The following is a 19,449-nucleotide window of genomic DNA, read 5'->3' as shown; positions in this document are numbered from 1 at the left end:
GCTCACACAGCTTTCCAAAAGACCTGCATGACAAGTCTTATGCATTGACATGACACACATCGCTAAAGGGGTACTCCGGTGGAAAACATAAATTTTTTTTATTTTATTTTTTTTAAATCAACTGGTGCCAGAAAGTTAAACAGATTTGTAAATGACTTCTATTAAAAAAATCTTTACCCTTCCAGTACTTTTAAGCAGCTGTATGCTACAGAGGAAATTATTTTCCTTTTTGAATTTCTTTTTTGTCTTGTTCACAGTGCTCTCTGCTGACACCTCTGTCCCAGACCAGAGCAGCATAGGTTTGCTATGCGGATTTTCTCCTGCTCTGGACTAGTTAGGTTGGCCCTTCTGGATTATGAAAGTTGGGTGTCAGTGCCTGTACTCCCTATAAGGGTACGGGCAGGGGTCAAGTCCTGGGAAAAAGAGTGGGAACTCCATTCAAGGGCTGGTCCTACTAATGGGAATGGTGTTCATGCCGTGAATAAAGTGCAGGAACTCAGTTCCCACACTTTCCTGCAGGACTTGAGCCTTGGGTAAGGGTACTGGTTCTTTGCAAATATTTTTTTTTGTTTAAGGGTTTTATTGCGACTCGCAAATGGGTGCGGACATGACGTGCCTTTCCGAGACCTCCATCCAGGATTGCTTTCTGGTCAGGGTTGCCTTACATTAGCCGTGATGCAGCAGTGCCAGTGGGCGGACATTTCTGAGAAGTCCATCCAGAATTGCTTTCTGGTCACGGTGGTGTCCACTATTTGCGTGATGAAGCAGTGCTAAAGGGAGATCGCGCAATGCATGCTGCTAGAGATGAGCGAACTTCTTATCTTTTGGGAAGAACGAGTCTCCTAGGACTGTATCCACCTTTTCCAGCCCACCGGAGCACCTGAAAGCTGAACTCATTTATGCAGGAAAAGTCATCAACTGCCGAGCCGAGAAGTTTGTGACGAATGGAATTTACTGTAAGTTCGCTCATCTCTACATACTGCATTAGAAGTTGCGCCTAGCCCTAGCGTAAAATTACCATATTCCTCTTCATTTGCAGCTGCAATGGTTTTGAAATCTGCAATTCCAGCTTTTCATTTTTGCAGAATTTGCAATACATTATTATTACTATTATGATATATATATATATAATATTTTTTTTTTTTTTTACTTCCCCCATTAAACCCAGTGGGGACACTGTACAACAAATATTTTCCCATTCCATGACTGAAATCCTACTGGTACTGCACAGAGAGACTGTGGTATGTAAAATCATATCTGAATGCAGGGTGCTACAATTTTCTGTCAGCTTTTTTTTTTTTTTTTTTTTTAAATAAAGGTGGCAGGTTTATTCTAGAAGTTAATGGCCTGTCACAAAATCGAAGTGTAGGCCCTTGGCTGCGAGGTTTACATTAATGACCGCTTCCAGATGTCTTTTCTTGCTTTGAGGGTTCCATTGAATAGGTTTGTTTGGCCCAGTGTTTTTCTCCCAGCAGCACCTGCTGCGGTTTATGTGACCGTGAATGCGATGTATATCCCAGACCGATTCCCAGTGATTAGTAAAGAAAGGGCTGTGACAGGCCCTGGTTACTGAGCGATCCCAGGCAGCTGTGCTGCTCCCAGCCACGCGCTTCACTTTCAGGGTGCCCCCCTCTAAATAGCTTACATGCTGCAGCACAGCTCTGCCTGCAGAGCACTCATCCATCTGCTGGGCCCAGCGTTCTGCGAGCTGTCAGGATGTTCGCATACTTTTACAAGCGCTTCATCAACTTCAAGAACTATTGACCTTTCTGTCTCCTTTCGCTGCAAGTTTATTTTTAATTCCGGCGTTTTTACTACACCACAGCGCAAAACTGTACAACTGCTACGTAATTCCACAATAGCTAATACAAGGATAGAATTAGATGGGTTGGATTTCAACATGTAGGATTCTATTTTATTTTTTTTTCTTCCCGAAAGATAAGGACTTCTAGAGATGTGTGTCAGCTGCTACCATCTTCTTGCTCTATCCGAGCCAAGGGAGATACAGTGATCCCTCAACTTACAATAGTTTCAACATACAATGTTTTTTTCTGGACCATTGTAACATGAAACCAGACTCAACATACAATGTACAGACAGTCCAGATCTGTGAAACGTGTCAATGGCCGGAAGAACCGACCAATCAGAATGGGCATTTACTGGTAAAACCCCTGTATTACTGAAGTGCATGCACTGACTGGTGTCTGGTAGTGCCCCATACAGTACAGGGAGGTACTACATGTTCTGTACTCTTTACCTGTATTACTGAAGTGTATGCACTGACTGGTGTCTGGTAGTGCCCCATACAGTACAGGGAGGAACTACATGTTCTGTACTCTTTACCTGTATTACTGAAGTGCATGCACTGACTGGCTGTCTGTTAGTGCCCCATACAGTACAGGGAGGTATTACATGTTCTGTACTCTTTACCTGTGCCAGTTAGCTTCTCCTTTGGACACCAGGTGAGGGCGGCTCCATGTTACTTTTTTAAGACGTTGCGTGTACTGTACAGGACCCTAAAGAAGCTCCTGTCCTCTACATAGACCAGCGTTTCCAAACCAGGGTGCCTCCAGCTGTTGCAAAACTACAACTCCCAGTATGCCCGGACAGCCTTTGGCTGTCCGGGCATGCTGGGAGTTGTAGTTTTGCAACAGCTGGAGGCACCCTGGTTGGGAAACACTGACAGACAGTGATTTACAGCTCCCAGCAGCTTTCTTACTTTTATATGTACGATCTTGCTTTATCTGTATTAGTCAGAAATCTACTTATTTTTGTTTTAATCCTAATTTTTTCCTATCTATTGGATGACCTTTTGGGGGCATCAGTACCAATTACCAGGTTTCCATAGAGTTCTGGTCTCAACATACAATGGTCGTCCTGGAACCAATTAATATTGTAACTTGAGGGACCACTGTAGTTTTTAGCTGATTCATATACTGTATAGGTATATACACTGCTTTCTATGCCTTCTATGTTCTCAGCATTCAGTATACTTAAGGATAGTGGCCTCCAAACTGCGGACCTCCAGCTGTTGCAAAACTACAACTCCCAGCATGCCGTTGCCTGTCTGGGCATGCTAGGAGTTTTAGCAACAGCTGGAGGTTCACAGTTTGAAGACCACTGTTTGAAGAAGTAATGTGAACTGTATTTGAGAACTCTATTATTGTGCCACCTTCTTGGTGGGTATATTGCCGATTTTAAATGGATTTTTTTTTTCTTCTCTTTACAGCATCAGTGAAAGTTTCCTGACGGTCAAAGGTGCTGCCTTATTCTTACCACGTGGAAATGGCTCATCTACCCCAAGGATCAGCCATAGGCGGAATAAGCATGCAGGTGAGTGACAATCTCTTTTATGTAGCTCTGTTCTTGAACTGGCTAAGGCTTGGTTCACACCACGTTTTCTTAAATACGATTCCCGTATACGGCTGGGAGGAGCGGGGCAGGGCTTAATCGCGGCGCCCGCACTCAGCCGTATTCGGGAACCGTATTTAATGCATGTCTATGAGCCGACAGGAGTGATCCGCAGCCTCCGGTCGGCTTCGTTTTCGGCCGTATGCGGTTTCCTGACCGCAGGCAAAAACGTGGTCGACCGCGTTTTTTGCCTACGGTCAGGAAACCGCATACGGCCGAAAACGCAGCCGACCGGAGACAGTGCGGGCGCCGCAATTAAGCCCCGCACCCACCTCCCAACCGTACTCGAGAACCGTAAGTACAAAACGTGGTGTAAAAGCACCCTTAACCGGATGATGCGTTTGACATACGGTTTACAATGTTAAGTCAATGCATACAGTTTTCTATACAGTTCCGTATGGTTTTTAACTTGAAACCGCATACAGGAACTGTATAACAAAAACGTGGTGTGCATGCACCCTAAGCCAAACTGCATATGTAACGGTTGCATATTAGTGGCTCTTGGCCTATGTATTTGGCCACTTTGACACGTACAATATGGACTCAAGTCCCAGCCCAGACGTGAATCTCAAGACCAGAACTGAAAGCCGCATAGTTATCCATGATGTTGTCACTTGGGGCTATTAGACCCACAGTCGGTCCGCGACTTACGCCTGTAGTGCGCAAACAAGTGTCGCAATTACACACTGGCAGTTGTGGCCTAAGTGGCTATTATGTCACTGGTATACATTGTGATATCGACAAAAACGCCGGCATATACTGCTACAGGCCCTTTTGCTTTATTGGATCAGTTGTAGTGTATTAGTGACTACTTTCCGTGTAATCTTGAACATATACTTTTGTGTACATATAGGAATTAGGTTGAATACGTATGTTCAGGTGAAGCATGTCACGCTAGAGTTGCGCCAAAGGAAAATGATGCAAACCTAGCCTAAGTTTGTTTTCTGTGCCGGTTATTCATAGCAAAAAAGCTGCTTAAACCTGTATTACTATTTTATTTTGTTCATTTTTCATATGTTTCTTTTCTTTATGTATAAAAATATCATAAAACCTTTAATAAATAAAGAGATACATATACCGCTTATACTCGAGTGAACTCTCCACCTGTCAATCCCTTCTCAGTGGTTTTCAACCTGCGGACCTCTAGATGTTGCAAAACTACAACTCCGGGCATGCTGGGAGTTGTAGTTTTGGTAGTTTTGAAACATCTGGAGGTCCGCAGGTTGAAGACCACTGCGGCCTTCGTCATCATCCAGACCCCCCGCAGTGGTCGAAGGCCGCAGTGGACGAAGGCTGCAGTGGTCTTCAACCTGCGGACCTCCAGATGTTTCAAAACTAAACTCCCAGCATGCCCGGACAGCCGATGGCTGTCCGGGCATGCTGGGAGTTGTAGTTTTGCAACATCTGGAGATCCGCAGGTTGAAGACCACTGGATTGACAGGCGGTAATGATGAAGGGGGGGGGGGATGATGACAGGCGTGATGATGAAGGGGGGGGTGTGGGATGATGACAGGGGGATGATGACAGGCGTGATGATGAAGGGGGGGTGTGGGATGATGACAGGGGGATGATGACAGGCGTGATGATGAAGGGGGGGTGTGGGATGATGACGGGGATGATGACAGGCGTGATGATGAAGGGGGGGTGTGGGATGATGACAGGGGGATGATGACAGGCGTGATGATGAAGGGGGGGTGTGGGATGATGACAGGGGGATGATGACAGGCGTGATGATGAAGGGGGGGGGTGTGGGATGATGACAGGGGGATGATGACAGGCGTGATGATGAAGGGGGGGTGTGGGATGATGACAGGGGGATGATGACAGGCGTGATGATGAAGGGGGGGGGGGTGTGGGATGATGACAGGGGGATGATGACAGGCGTGATGATGAAGGGGGGGTGTGGGATGATGACAGGGGGATGATGACAGGCGTGATGATGAAGGGGGGGTGTGGGATGATGACAGGGGGATGATGACAGGCGTGATGATGAAGGGGGGGTGGGATGATGACAGAGGGGGAGGATGACAGGCGTGATGATGAAGGGGGGGGGTGTGGGATGATGACAGGGGGATGATGACAGGGGGATGATGACAGGGGGATGATGACAGGGGAATGATGACAGGCAGTGATGATGAAGAGAGGGGGGTGGGGATGATAACTGGGATGATGACAGGTTGTGATGATGAAAGGGGGGAAAATGACAGGCGGTGATGATGACGGCGGGGGGGATGATGACAGGGTGATGATGATTAGGGTGTTAATGACAGGGGGGATGATGTTTTTCCCACCCTAGGCTTATAGTCGAGTCATTAACTTTTCCTGGGTTTTTGGGGTGAAATTAGGGGCCTCTGCTTATATTTGGGTCGGTTTATACTTGAGTACATACGGGGTGGGTGTGTGTGTGTGTGTATGTGTGTGTGTGTGTATATATATATAATTATTTTAATAGACTTTCTGATATGACGCAAAAAAAAATATATATAACTTTCCAGTATAGTAAGTGATTCTCCGTCAGGTGACAACAGTTCTAGCTTCTGAAAGCATTGTGAGATCCCTAGTGACCCGATGTGACAGTGGAGACTAAGTCTGGTCCTCTATAGGGATTTCACTGTTGCGTGCATCACTCGGTAACCCCCATCATCCTAAAGTAAGTTAGGTAACACCTTTTAAACAGGTGCTTTTCTGTTGTCACCCTATAAATAATGTGCTTATTTGGGGAACTGCAGCTTTTCAGGAAATAGTTTGGTGGAGCTCAGTAATATGGTGAAAATCCAAATCCCTGTACTTGGTGAGAACTGGTTTTGCGAGAATGTCGCTTATTTATATTTAGTATTTCCACCAAGTGTTCTGCCGCAGCTGCTTTTGTTCCTTTTTTGATCATTGTGTGACATACAGTAAGTACCCAATATAACAATAGCCAGCATGATGAAAAATACAGCGCAGCCGGAGACTCTTAACAATGACCTGTATATTTTCCTATAGCCGTCTTGTCAACCCATGAGACAATCACTATTAATCCAGGATGCGTTTACCTGTACGGTCGGCACAAGTGCTCTATTTTTAAGCAGGCTTCCCCTTTGATGTATGTATTCTATCATTAGTAAACCATTTTGGATTATGTACTTTCTCCTGGGAACATCATTTCTCTGTATATTTACATACAAGAGAGCGTCTGCCTTTTAGGCCTGGTCCACATGTGACTCTCGCTGAAAATCTGCTTTTGCTGCGCATTAACCTCTGTTACGCCAAAAGAATGAAAATCTCCAGCACAAATATCTGCCATGTGCAAGATCACACAGATCGGACTTACTGCAGATTACATAGAAGCGAAGACGGTCGGCACTGCAGCCTGTAGGTGCACGCAGATCGGGTAAGTCCAAATATATGAGAAAAGATCCTGGTACTCCAAATGTTCATCCAAACGGTTTATTAGCGTTTACACTGCATAACATGCAAGCAGTATGCGTTACGGCAAATCATAGCCTTTATCAACTGCAGTTTGTTATGCAGTGTAAATGCTAATAAAGCAGTTTGGATAAACATTTGGAGCACCAGGATCTTTTCTCATATAATTGCTGCAGATTACTTCTGCAAAGACGTTCACTAGACAATCCCGCGCACACATTTGAAGAGACTTAAAAATACAAATCCATTTAAAGGTACCCTGTCATCCGTATCACCCGCACTAACGCACTGGTGACAGGGATACTTGCTGTTCTTCGCCATGTGACTCCGTTCATCTGTAATCCTCGTTCTTTTGTATATGCTTATGATGGAGTTTGGTGAACATGGGGCATTCTCCCCTGTGCTAAGCATTCTCCGCTGCAGAATAGAGCTCCATTCTGCATCCTATTGCCTGTGCCGTGACTATTGCGTACGTAAGGAGATGCAGAGTAAAGCTCATAGAGACATGTCAAAAGTTTTGATTGGTTTGGGATCTGAGTGTTCAGAGGACCGACTGATCGCTAGAAGAAGCAGGGAGAGAAGCACATAGTTAAGCCAGGAGAGAAAGTGCTTAGCGTGCACTTCTACCGATTGTTTGGGGTCTGTATTCTCACCTTTGGTATGTCTCTACTACATATAAAAAAAATAATAGTTTTTCTAATGGCAGATCCCATTTAAGAAAAGCAACACAACACCATTGGTTGTCACATACATTAAAAACTGCTAGGCCCTAGTATATCTATTAAAGGAGAACTCCAGAATATAAAAATTGTCCCCCATACTGCCGGCAGTAAAAAAAAATAAACAGGTACATACCTTCCTCCACTCCCCCGGGGCCTCCGGTAACTGGCTCCGGTCTCCGCCGCGATCCTCTTCCTGGTTGCTGGTGGTCGGCGAGTCATACTGTGCTCAGCCAATCACTGGCCATAGGATGAGCGGCAGTGTGATGTTTTCAGCCCGGCAGCAGGTGCCGGTGTAGTGAAGAATTTTGTGTCCTGAAGCGTTATCACACTGCTGCTCAGCCTATCGCCGGCAGAGTCTGACTTCACTGCGGCCAGTGATTGGCTGAGCGCAATATGACTCGCTGACCACCGGCAACCAGGAAGAGGATCGCGGCGGAGACTGGAGCCGGTTACCGGAGTCCCCGGAGGAGCGGAGGAAGGTATGTACATCTCTTTTTTTTTTTTTTTTGGCAGTATGGGGGACAATTTTTATATTCTGGAGTTATCCTTTAAAGGGGTACTCCACCCCTAGACATCTTATCCCCTCTCCAAAGGAGAGGGGATAAAATGCCCGATCATAGAGGTCTCTCATATGAGACCCCCGAGATATTGTTTAGAACGCTGGGTTCCTGCAGCAGGGGTCGTGACATTACCCCACACCCCCTTGTGACGTCAATCCCCCCCCCCCCCCCAATTCAGATCTATGAGAAGGGGAGTGACTGTTTACAACACTGGGTGCTGCACGGCAATCGCGGATCAGTTAGGAGATAAGATGTCTGGGGGCGGGGTGCCCCATTTAAATTGTGAGCCGTCTTGAGGACAGGACATTTTCTGTACTGCGCTGGGGAATATGCCGGCATTATATAAGCAATAGGAAATTAATGAATCTAGTATTTTGACCACTGCAGTCACCTGGCTGGTTTCGGATTTATAATGGATTATTTCTTTACACACTGGTTATTATATTAGCTGTTGTTAACATGTGTAAACGTTCCCGGCTGTACATCAGAACTGGAGACGTACATCTATAATCCATTATAATCCATTTCAGCAGCCTACTGTGTTGGCCAAAGGGACCTATCCCAAGGATAAATAATCTCCCTATTGTGCCATGAAAGGCCTTCTTTTAGATAGCTGGCACCGCGTGTGCACATTAGAAACTATCGGGGGTACACATGCTTTTCCTTGGAAATACTTTTGGCTTGGTTTCAGTCCTTTCCTATGACCTTGCTCCTTTTCTTTATCCTTCTGGATGAGGTTTATGGAGTAGTAATCATTGTATATTATGTTGCACACACAACAGTATTTAATGTAATGGCTTTATATTTTTTTTTTACTTTATTGACAATACTTCTAGGGTAGCCATGACTAAAGCGTACACCTGCTTAGTGCAGATTGTGTATACTATATAGTTGGTTTTATTCCTCTGGTAGTTTTGCCTGTGGAATCTACAAGTTATAACATTGTTCTATGCTCTTTTCTTCTAGGGGACCTTCAGCAACATCTCCAAGCCATGTTCACACTCCTCCGACCTGAGGACAACATCCGCCTGGTAAGTCTTTGGACCGCCTTCCACTGACGTTCTATCATACACTCTCAGCTGGATCTATTCTTGTGCATACACCTTGGCTACATCTAGACCAGTGGTCTCAAACTGTAGCCCTCCAGATGTTGCAAAACTTCAACTCCCAGCATGCCCGGACAGCCAACGGCTGTCCGGGCATGCTGGGAGTTGAAGTTTTGCACTCTATATAGGAAGTCTGTCCGGTAGAAAGCAACTAGGGTGTAACGTTGTGCAGCTGAGACTCCACTTGCTCTTAGTACAATGTCCATATACTTAGAAAAAACGCACACGTACAACGAGGTTCATGCGCTTAACTCCATATGCTTTACTTCTTTCGTTTTTTTTCTTTACAAAACTTTCAAATAACGGAGGCAGTATATAAAAGAACATAACCTAATCACCCAAGTGCTCGTCGCTGTTCAGGGATGCGGCATCTTAGTACAAGTCTCTTGCTCCAGCCGGAGCTTCCATGTATGCTGTTCACCCAGCTTTCCTTCCAGACTAATAGCAGACAGGCTTACACACACCTGTCGGCGGTACTGGCGATATTTCAAGATCTCTCCCTTTCTGGTCATGCGCGGCAGGTCCCGGCTGCGACCAGGGACCCGCCGCTAATTGCGGACACGGCATCTGCGGCAGTGCGGTACTTTAAAGTGATGATCAGATCGCCCGCAGCAATCCGAGCATCCAGCATGGCAGCCGGAGGTCCCCTCACCTGCCTCTGGCCGTCTCCCTTTCTGCTCTGGTCTGAGATCGAGCAGAGCAGAGCAGAAGATGACCGATAATACTGATCAGTGCTATGTCCTATGTTTATGCATAGCACTGAACAGTATTGGCAATCAAATGATTTTCCTTTTTTTTTTTTATTATTTATTTATTTTTATTTTTTGCACTTAGTCCCCTAAGTGCAAAAAAAAAAAAAAAAAAAAAAAAATAATTTACATAAAAAATTTGGAAAAATCCCCTCCCCCAATAAAAAGTTAAAATGTCCGTATGTTCCCATTTTACCTCCAAAAAATTGTAAAAAAATAATACTCCTATTTGGTATTGCCGTGTGCGTAAAAGTCTGAACTATTAAAATATATTGTTAATTATCCTGTACGGTGAATGGCGTAAACGTAATAAAAATAAGAAAAATTCCAAAATAGCTGCTTTTTTTGTCACATTTTATTCCCAAAAAAATGTATTTAAAATTTATAAAAAGTATAACTTAGGCAAAAGTGGCACTGATAAAAACCACAGATCATGGCGCAAAAAATGAGCCCTCATATCGCCCCATATACGGAAAAATTAGAAAGTTATAGGTGGTCAAAGTAGGGCAATTTCAAACATACTAATTTTGTTAAAAAGGTTTGAGATTTTTTTAAGCGGTACAATTATAGAAAAGCATATAACATGGGTATTGTTTTAATCGTATTGACCCACAGAATAAAGAAAACATTTCATTTTTACCGGAAAGTGTACAGCGTGAAAGCAAAACCTTCCAAAATTAGCTAAATTGCGGTTTTCTTTTCAATTTTCCCACATAAATAATATTTATTTTGGTTGCGCCGTACATTTTATGGTAAAAGTGATGTCATTACAAAGTACAATTGGTGATGCAAAAAACAAGCCCTCATATGGGTCTGTGGATGGAAATATAAGAGAGTTATGATTTTTAGCAGGCAAGGAGGAAAAAAACGGAAATGCAGAAATAAAATTGGTCTGGTCCTTAAAGGGGTTAATGATATGAATCCCATCTCTAAACACCAACCTATCATTTGTGAGCAGAGTTGTTCCAGACGCTGTATAACAAACCATAGAAGAATGTCTGCCTGAAGGGCGTACACATTCATATGATATTCCCATATAAAATAACAAGCTTTGAAGTTTGTCTCACGTGGCATTTTCTGCTGAGGCAGTCACTTGGAGCTGCCAAAGGTTATTCAGAAGCTCTTTCTGTGTACAGATAAGTTTTCGCGGAGAACCACACCCCGCTGGGATTTTCCTATTTTTGTTACTGGTGGGAGTAGCGTAATGGTAAGGAGGTGCTACTGCATAAATAATTAGCATAAAGAGTTTTAGGGCAAAGTCCACTCTTCCACAACGTTTCGACAACAATGTAAATTTACATTCTGTAACTCTTAAAGGGGTACTCCACTGCCCCAGCGTTAGGAACATTTTGTTTCGAACGCTTGGAGCGGTGGTCGTGACGTCACTGCCACACCCTTCATGATGTCACTTGACGCCCCCTCAATGCAAGTCTATGGGAGGGGGCGTGGCTGACAGCCACGCCCCCTCCCATAGACTTGCATTGAGGGGGCTTGGTGTGATGTCACGGGGGACGTGGCTGTGACGTCACAACCCCCCCGCCACCCACACCCAGCATTCTAAACAAACGCTGGGTGCTTCACAGAGATCGTGGGGGTCCCGCAATCAGACATCTTACATAGTTACATAGTTAGTACGGTTGAAAAAAGACATATGTCCATCAAGTTCAACCAGGGAATTAAGGGGTAGGGGTGTGGCGCGATATTGGGGAAGGGCTGGGATAGGGGATAAGACGTCTAGGGGCGGAGTACCCCTTTAAGTCCTTTGCCAGTCTGTATTCTTCATTGTTGACATCCACAGCTACGTGCAGAATTCTGCTGGTTTCTTCTTACCAGACAAGTGCATTGTGAGGCTTAGGTGACACATCTGCAGTCAGTGAAGAATTTAAAGCACCAACCTTAAAGGTTAGGCTTCGGCCTATGTTTAGCTTTGCTGTGGCTATTTTGGCTTGGCTTTTCCATGCTTGTATATCTTCTTGCTGGTTTTGCAGATCAGCCGGCACAGGCATAAATGTGCCGTGAAGAGCTATGCTGATTGAAAGGAAATCTACGGGTTGCTGTGGTTTTCTGCAGTACGCTGGACCATGTGTGGCATTATACATAAAATTCACATAGTCACGTTAGCTGCTAAGAGTCCCCAAAACGCGCATAGTACTGCTTTCCTTGTATTTCCTTTGGATGTTTTGGCTCTAGTCTGCCTTCAGATATAGTCCATTTCCAAGGACGGCTAGCATGGATGTAAAAAAAAAAGCACTTAAAGGAAAACTAACACTCTGTCCACCCACACTAAACTCAATACACTGTGTTATAGGGTGGGTGAACAGGAATCCAACAATGGGGTCACTTACTTAAATATGTGTCTGTCGTCATCCCCCCCCAGAAGATCCACTGCTAATCATGCACAGGGGGCGGGACTTCGGGACTCCACTTCACTAGGATGTGGAGTCACACAGAATGAATATGTAAATTGAGCCGACAAAGCCCCGCCCCCAATGTGCGATTCACTGTATTCAGCAGAGGATCTTCTGGGGGACATATCTCAGGACCTACTGGACATATTTAAGTGACCCCTCGTTGGACTCCTTTTCACCCACACGGTCATCTTATTGGCTTCAGGGTGGGTGAACAGGCTGACAGTTTTCCTTTCAAAGATTGCTTTCAAAGTTTAGTGAAATTTACCAAGTAATTATTTGAGCTGACTAGCAGTCTTCTTTCGGGTAGGGTCACGTGTAACGGATGCACAGGGTATTTTACGCTGCGGACCTGCCGGTACCTCACCCATTTTGTGCCCCCAGCTGTTCCTACCCCTGTTCCCTCACCCCACCCCTGGCCTGCTTGCAGCTGCAATCCACCGCTACTCGCAGCCACACAGGGGCCTGCGAGTTGGCGAGTGCACTCTGACATCTCGGAGCAGCCGCGATGTCTGAGTGGACTCACGGGGCGAGAGGTGGGGTGGCAACAGCTGGAGGCACAAAATGGGTTGAGTCACAGACAGGTCTGTAACGAAAAATACGCAGTGGATCCGTTACGTGTGACCCTACCCTTCCTCTGGAAAACAGTTGTGTTAAATCAGTGTTCATCCAATAGTCACTAGTATTCATTGAACCATCATCCTACCAATGGGTATGACCTCTGTACCTCCCTTTCTTCTACCCCTGATCCAACATAGCTCTGTCAGTGAATTTCATTACCAAAGGTAAACGCCCTCAAACCTTCTTAAATGTCTTGGGTCATTCTTTTGCAATGACCCAGTTTTGTTCCAGTTAAATGACAGTAACACAAAAGACCCAGTTAAAGGAGAACTCCAGCCAAAACTAACTTATCACCTGTCCACAGAATAGGGGATAAGTAGCTGATCGCGCAGGGACCGACCGGTGTGACGGGACCCCAGCTGTCAGTGAAGAAGTGTGTGTCGTCTACCGGTAGACTGCATTCTTTTCTATGGGAGTGCCGGTGATGCCCTAGTTCTGTACTCGGGTCTTTTCGATGCTCTCATAGAAATGAATAAAGCTACTTATTCCCTATCCTGCTCCTCACTGAGAGCCAGGTCCTGTTCCAGAGATCACATGGGAGTCCCAGCGGTTGGAACCCCCACCCCCCCATATCAGCTACTTATCCCCTTTTCTGTCGATAGGGGATAACATCGTTTTCCCTGGAGTTCTCCTTTAAAGTCCAGAGGATCGGTCGGGCTCTGTTGGTGTCCTCCATGGCCCCAATGCAAATATCAGCCTAGCCTAAATGGGTCTTCCTAGAGCAGGGGTCTCAAGATGTTGCAAAACTTTAACTCCCGGCATTCTCGACAGCAGATAGCTGCAGCAAATGGCTGTCCGGGCATGTCGGGAGTTGAAGTTTTGCAACATTTGGAGGGCCGCCAGTTTTAGACCCCTGTCCTAGAGTCTACATCTACCATCTATCTCGTACATAGGTGATAAATATATGTCTGGGGAGAAAACCTCTTTACCCTAGGTATTTCTGCGACTGTGGGGCCCACACAAGAATAGTTCAGTGCTGAATGTATACGGCCTCCTCTGAGGTGAATTACGGGTTGCTGCGTTCTATTTTGCATTTGCTTTCCATGTTGCTAGGCATGATAATAAGACTAAACGTTCCCAAAGCGATCCTTTTCTGTTCTGCGTTCACCCAGACCGCTCACGTCAGATAGGACTTCTCAAACGCTATGCAATCTCTCCCGCTGGGGGCATATTATTTACATCTCGCCCAATTACTGTCGGCTCTATCATTTAGTCATCTAATAGCTGCAGCGTTTCTAGGAATTTATTCTCTCTCCCCTCCGCTCATCTTATAGGACCAGCTGCAGGCACTTTTAGAATTATCCTGGACGAATCGGCGCACATAGTATGCGCCTTCATAGTCTTTGTTTTCATGCAGTTTACGGTTACAAAGCTACTTTGTTTTTACTTGGACTGTAAATTGGCATACTCTTTTTACCAGGGAACACTGCCTGTAAGATCCCCTATACCAGTTACATACTATTCTGCACGAAAGGATGGAAGAACCCCAAAACAGCCTAAACTTACTAGTTATGTTTCTTCAGTGGCAAGGACAACGTAGCTACCTATAGGTGACGTAAGAGAGACGTTGTCTACCTTCAAGAGTAGTGGTCTCCAAACTGCGGACCTCCGGATTTTGCAAAACTACAACTCCCAGCATGCCCGGACAGCCGTTGGCTTTCCGGGCATGCTGGGAGTTGTAGTTTTGCAACTTCTGGAAGCCTTTCCCTGATCTCCTTACTTTAAGACAGCTTCTTGGAATCGTATGCACATAGCGCCGTTTCCTGAAGACTTGGCATTGTTCATACTTGTGTTCTTGCTGAGTCAGCCCTGACTGGGCACACAGCTGATGTCTTGCACAGAATGTGAGAAAAACAATAGACGGTTATCCCTGTGGTGTCTCTTGGCTGTGCAGATGTCCTTTGTGATATGGCACACTGCGCAGGAAGCGCTTTCTTCCTGAAGAGGACGTACATCCAGGCGCTGTGTAAATCCTGCACCAGCATACTTAACGCTCACCAGAACTCACTATGCCACGTACTAAGTATGAAATTCTATTATCTTGCACGACCCGAAGTATTTCCCCGCATCCACAAACAAATGGACAACTCCAAAACAGTTGCATCTGTGCCCATTTATACTTTCTAATGTGGTTTGTAATCTGTGAGTCTCTTCCTGTAAAAAGAGGCTGGGATTTGTAGTTTCCCTATAGCTGGACAGCCTCAGGTTAAATAACACTTATTTGCACTTCAGCTCCATTTTTTTTCTTCAAAAATGCGGTCTTGTCCCTGAAGCTGTTGCCTGAGCGGGGCTCTGTGCACGGAGGACGAGCGGGGCTCTGTGCACGGAGGACGAGCGGGGCTCTGTGCACGGAGGACGAGCGGGGCTCTGTGCACGGAGGACGAGCGGGGCTCTGTGCACGGAGGACGAGCGGGGCTCTGTGCACGGAGGACGAGCGGGGCTCTGTGCACGGAGGACGAGCGGGGCTCTGTGCACGGAGGACGAGCGGGGCTCTGTGCACTGAGGACGAGCGGGGCTCTGTGCACTGAGGACGAGCGGGGCTCTGTGCACTGAGGACGAGCGGGGCTCTGTGCACTGAGGACGAGCGGGGCTCTGTGCACTGAGGACGAGCGGGGCTCTGTGCACTGAGGACGAGTGGGGCTCTGCTTGTCCCGCCCCCACTTCCTGTATTTTTCCTCAGCACAGAGATATACAGGCAATAGTTACAGGAACAACAAATGTTCACCCAGAAATATACACACTTTTTTTTTTTTTTTTTAACCAGTGTATATTATAAATAAATATATATGTAGATTATTCATATAAAAAGTTTTTGCAAACAACAGGTACACTTTAAAAACAACTTTTGACTTATTGACTGCACGGGGCAGAGAACTAGAGGGATCATCAGGCTGGCCATCCCCTTCCCTGGCTAATAACTTATGATCGCAGAGGGTCTGAGGAGTGAGACCTGCGATCAACAACTTTTTAATATGTCTGATCGACATGTCAAATGTTGTATCTAATTAACCCTTTTAAGGAAGTATCCAGTATTAGAAAAACAAAGCTGACTTCTCCAAATAAAACAGCACCACACCTTTCCTCAGGTTATGTGCAGTATTGCAGCTCAGTGCTATTAAAGTGAATGGAGCCAAGTTGTAATATCACACACAAACTGAGGACATGTGTGGTGGTGTTTTTGGAAGAAATTAGCTCTTTTTTTCTATTCCTGGATAAATTATGCACAGAATACCTGAAATATGAATACTCCTTTTACTGAAGTTTGGTGACCCCCCTCTTACACAAGCAGCGTGACCGCATGGTGTAATACTGTTTACAGCTGTTGTAGTGACGTCTTCCTCTATGATGAAAGACATCGGCTTCTATCACTGCGAAAGCTATTCTGCTTTAGTTCCCATCTGGTTTTATCATGGTATGTTCTGGTCTTGTTCCTTGTCCTGGGCATGAAAATGTTGCTTTTCATTGACCAGCGCATGGGTTTACTACTTGCTGTGTTAGATCATGTGTAGTAACCTATTTATGTTTTTTTGTTTGTATTTAGGCCGTAAAATTAGAAAGCACCTACCAGAACCGCACACGTTACATGGTTGTCGTCTCAACAAACGGAAGGCAAGACACTGAGGAGAGCATCGTACTGGGGATGGATTTTTCATGCAATGACAGGTAAGTCATAACCAATATTTCCTTTGTACAGAGTTGTCTGACTTACCCTCACATCAGTGCTTCCTAACCAGTGTGCCCGCAGCTGTTGCAAAACTACAACTCTGGGCATGCTGGGAGTTGTAGTTTTGCCACAGGCACACTGGTTGGAAAGCACTGCCTCACACCATGTATCTATCCTTGGCTGAGCCACTTAGTAAAAGATGTTACTGGGTAAAAAACATTATCTGGGATTATGTATTGGATTTGAGAAAACCACATAAAAACTTCCTTGAATAATTACTATATATATATATATATATATATATATATATATATATATATATATATATATATATATATATAATATACACACACACAGTGATCCCTCAACTTACAATGGCCTCAACATACAATAGTTGAAACCAGACTCAACATACAATGCTATGGAATCTACGAAACGTGTCAATGGCTGGAAGAACCGACCAATCAGAATGGGCATTTCACTGGTAAAACCCTGTATTCCTAAAGTGCATGCACTGACTGGTGTCTGGTAGCGCCCCCTACAGTACATGGGTTATTTCATGTTCTGTACTCTTTACCTGTACCAGGGTTAGCTGCTCCTTTGGACACCAGGTAAGGGCGGCTTCATTTTACTATTTTTAGGACATTGCGTGTTCTGTACGGGACCCTGAAGAAGCTCCTGTCCTCTACGTAGACCAGTGTTTCCCAAAGAGGGTGCCTACAGCTGTTGCAAAACTACAACTCCCAGCATGCCCGGGAGTTGTAGTTTTGCAACAACTGGAGCCACTCTCTTTGGGAAACACTGAAATAGACAGTCATTTACAGCTCCCAGCAGATCTTTCTTATTTTTGTATAGAATGACTTGCTTTATCTGATTAGTTATCTATTTATTTTTGTTTATTCCTCACCTTTTCCTATTTTTGGATGACCTTTTGGGGCTTCAGAACCAATTATCAGGTTTCCATAGAGTTATGGTCTCAACATACGATGGTTTCAACATACAATGGTTGTCCTGGAACCAATTAATATTGTAACTTGAGGGACCACTATATATATAATTTATTTTTATTTTTTTTATAAAAAATGTAAAATAATATACATTTTTTTCTTCACTTTTTGGTAGCACCAGATTAATTTCTGGTTTACAGGAAAGTTTTCACAACCGCGATTGCCATTAATTTAGTTGTATACCTAATAATTAATAAAAACGTGTTAATAAAACGTGATACAACCCCTTTACTGCTCCCCTTTACTCTATTATTTCTTGGATGTAGCTGTGTTTTTTTTTTTGTTTTTTTTTTCCCCCATTTGATTTCCCGTCGTTTTCTGGCAGCTGGAGACTCGGCGATTCTCATCCATCTTTCTAGCCAGCAGCTAGTGGGAAAAGCAGGGAACTGCTATGCCAAGAATCTCTAGTGTAATGTTATTCATAGCCTTGTAGTCTAGTTACTATGGAAAATATTTCAGTGCTTGTTTTGAAACCCCACCTGCACATGGTGTAATATCTGCTCCCCTCCTCTGACACGAGACCGGCATGTGATGTTTAGTCACCAATGGTTTCCATGTAGCCAAAAAGTGTAAAACCAGAAATCCTGTAACCTGCCTGGATGGATGGTTAAACAGGCTTCATGAGACATGTTAGAGAGAGATTTACCGCTAAATTTATCATTTAGAGAGATTTATCATTGCATTTAGATTCTTATATATTTTTTCGCTTCCTCTGGGCCACAAAATGCCGCACTTTAAAAAAATAAAATAAAAAATAATTCTCGTTCGCTCTTCATTGGGGGACACCGCATCAGTTAGGTGTCCCCTAATGAAGGCTACGAGAAAGAGATTTGATGGTGAGTACAAAAAAATCTCCTTTTTGTGGGTACAGAAAGTACCAAACTGCCTTCCCTAAACAACTTTTAGTTTTTACTTTGCAGTGGTCAAAAATGTATGAAGTGCAAATGTCGCACATCGGCATAAAATAGTTTCAAACCCCTCAGAAAAATCGCATACCTAAGACAGGTCAGACCTGGCTTACAAGACTGCTTTTGGAGGGCACTTTTTAAAAGTCTCACAAAAAGTCACAACTGTGCAGAAAAGTCTGGGGAGAGCAGGAATCATGCAAAATGGTGGGAAGTGATTTATTGTTTTTTGCTTATGTGCACCAAATTTATCAACCTCCCTTGATATAAATGTGTCGCACATAAGCAAACCCAAAGCAAAAAAAATTGACTTCAAAGCTCACTTTCCAAAGACAACAATGATAAATGTCCCCCGTTGTGCATGTGGAGAAACTTTTAGTGTCAAGTCTAATTCATATGGACTTTTGCGCTTCTTTGTCTTTCTTAACCCCTTAAGGACTCAGGGTTTTTCCGTTTTTGCACTTTCGTTTTTTCCTCCTTACCTTTTAAAAATCATAACCCTTTCAATTTTCCACCTAAAAATACATATTATGGCTTATTTTTTGCGTCACCAATTCTACTTTGCAGTGACATTAGTCATTTTACCCAAAAATGCACGGGGAAACGGAAAAAAAAATCATTGTGCGACAAAATCGAAGAAAAAACACCATTTTGTAACTTTTGGGGGCTTCCGTTTCTACGCAGTGCATATTTCGGTAAAAATTACACCTTATCATTATTCTGTAGGTCCATACGGTTAAAATGATACCCTACTTATATAGGTTTGATTTTGTCGCACTTCTGGAAAAATTCATAACTACATGCAGGAAAATTTATACGTTTAAAAATGTCATCTTCTGACCCCTATACCACATATGTTTATTTTTATATTTTTTTACACTTTTTTTT

At 44.3% G+C, this 19,449-nt stretch overlaps 1 protein-coding gene across 9 annotated transcripts in view; it reads left to right on the top strand.

Annotated features, from left to right (window-relative positions):
• SSH2 (slingshot protein phosphatase 2) overlaps positions 1-19,449 on the top strand; it is a 271,552-nt gene that overhangs the window by 225,762 nt on the left and 26,341 nt on the right. For all 9 annotated transcript variants that reach the window (XM_056558978.1, XM_056558982.1, XM_056558984.1 and 6 more), the window contains 3 exons: positions 3,230-3,333; positions 9,068-9,132; positions 16,527-16,648. In XM_056558978.1, the coding sequence (XP_056414953.1) occupies positions 3,230-3,333; positions 9,068-9,132; positions 16,527-16,648 (291 nt within the window). The remainder of the gene's footprint in view (positions 1-3,229; positions 3,334-9,067; positions 9,133-16,526; positions 16,649-19,449) is intronic.

This window comes from Hyla sarda, chromosome 2 (assembly GCF_029499605.1).
Source record: "Hyla sarda isolate aHylSar1 chromosome 2, aHylSar1.hap1, whole genome shotgun sequence".
Taxonomy (NCBI): domain Eukaryota; kingdom Metazoa; phylum Chordata; class Amphibia; order Anura; family Hylidae; genus Hyla; species Hyla sarda.
Note: the sequence above shows the minus strand (reverse complement) of the source record. Positions and strands in the feature narration are given on the sequence as shown.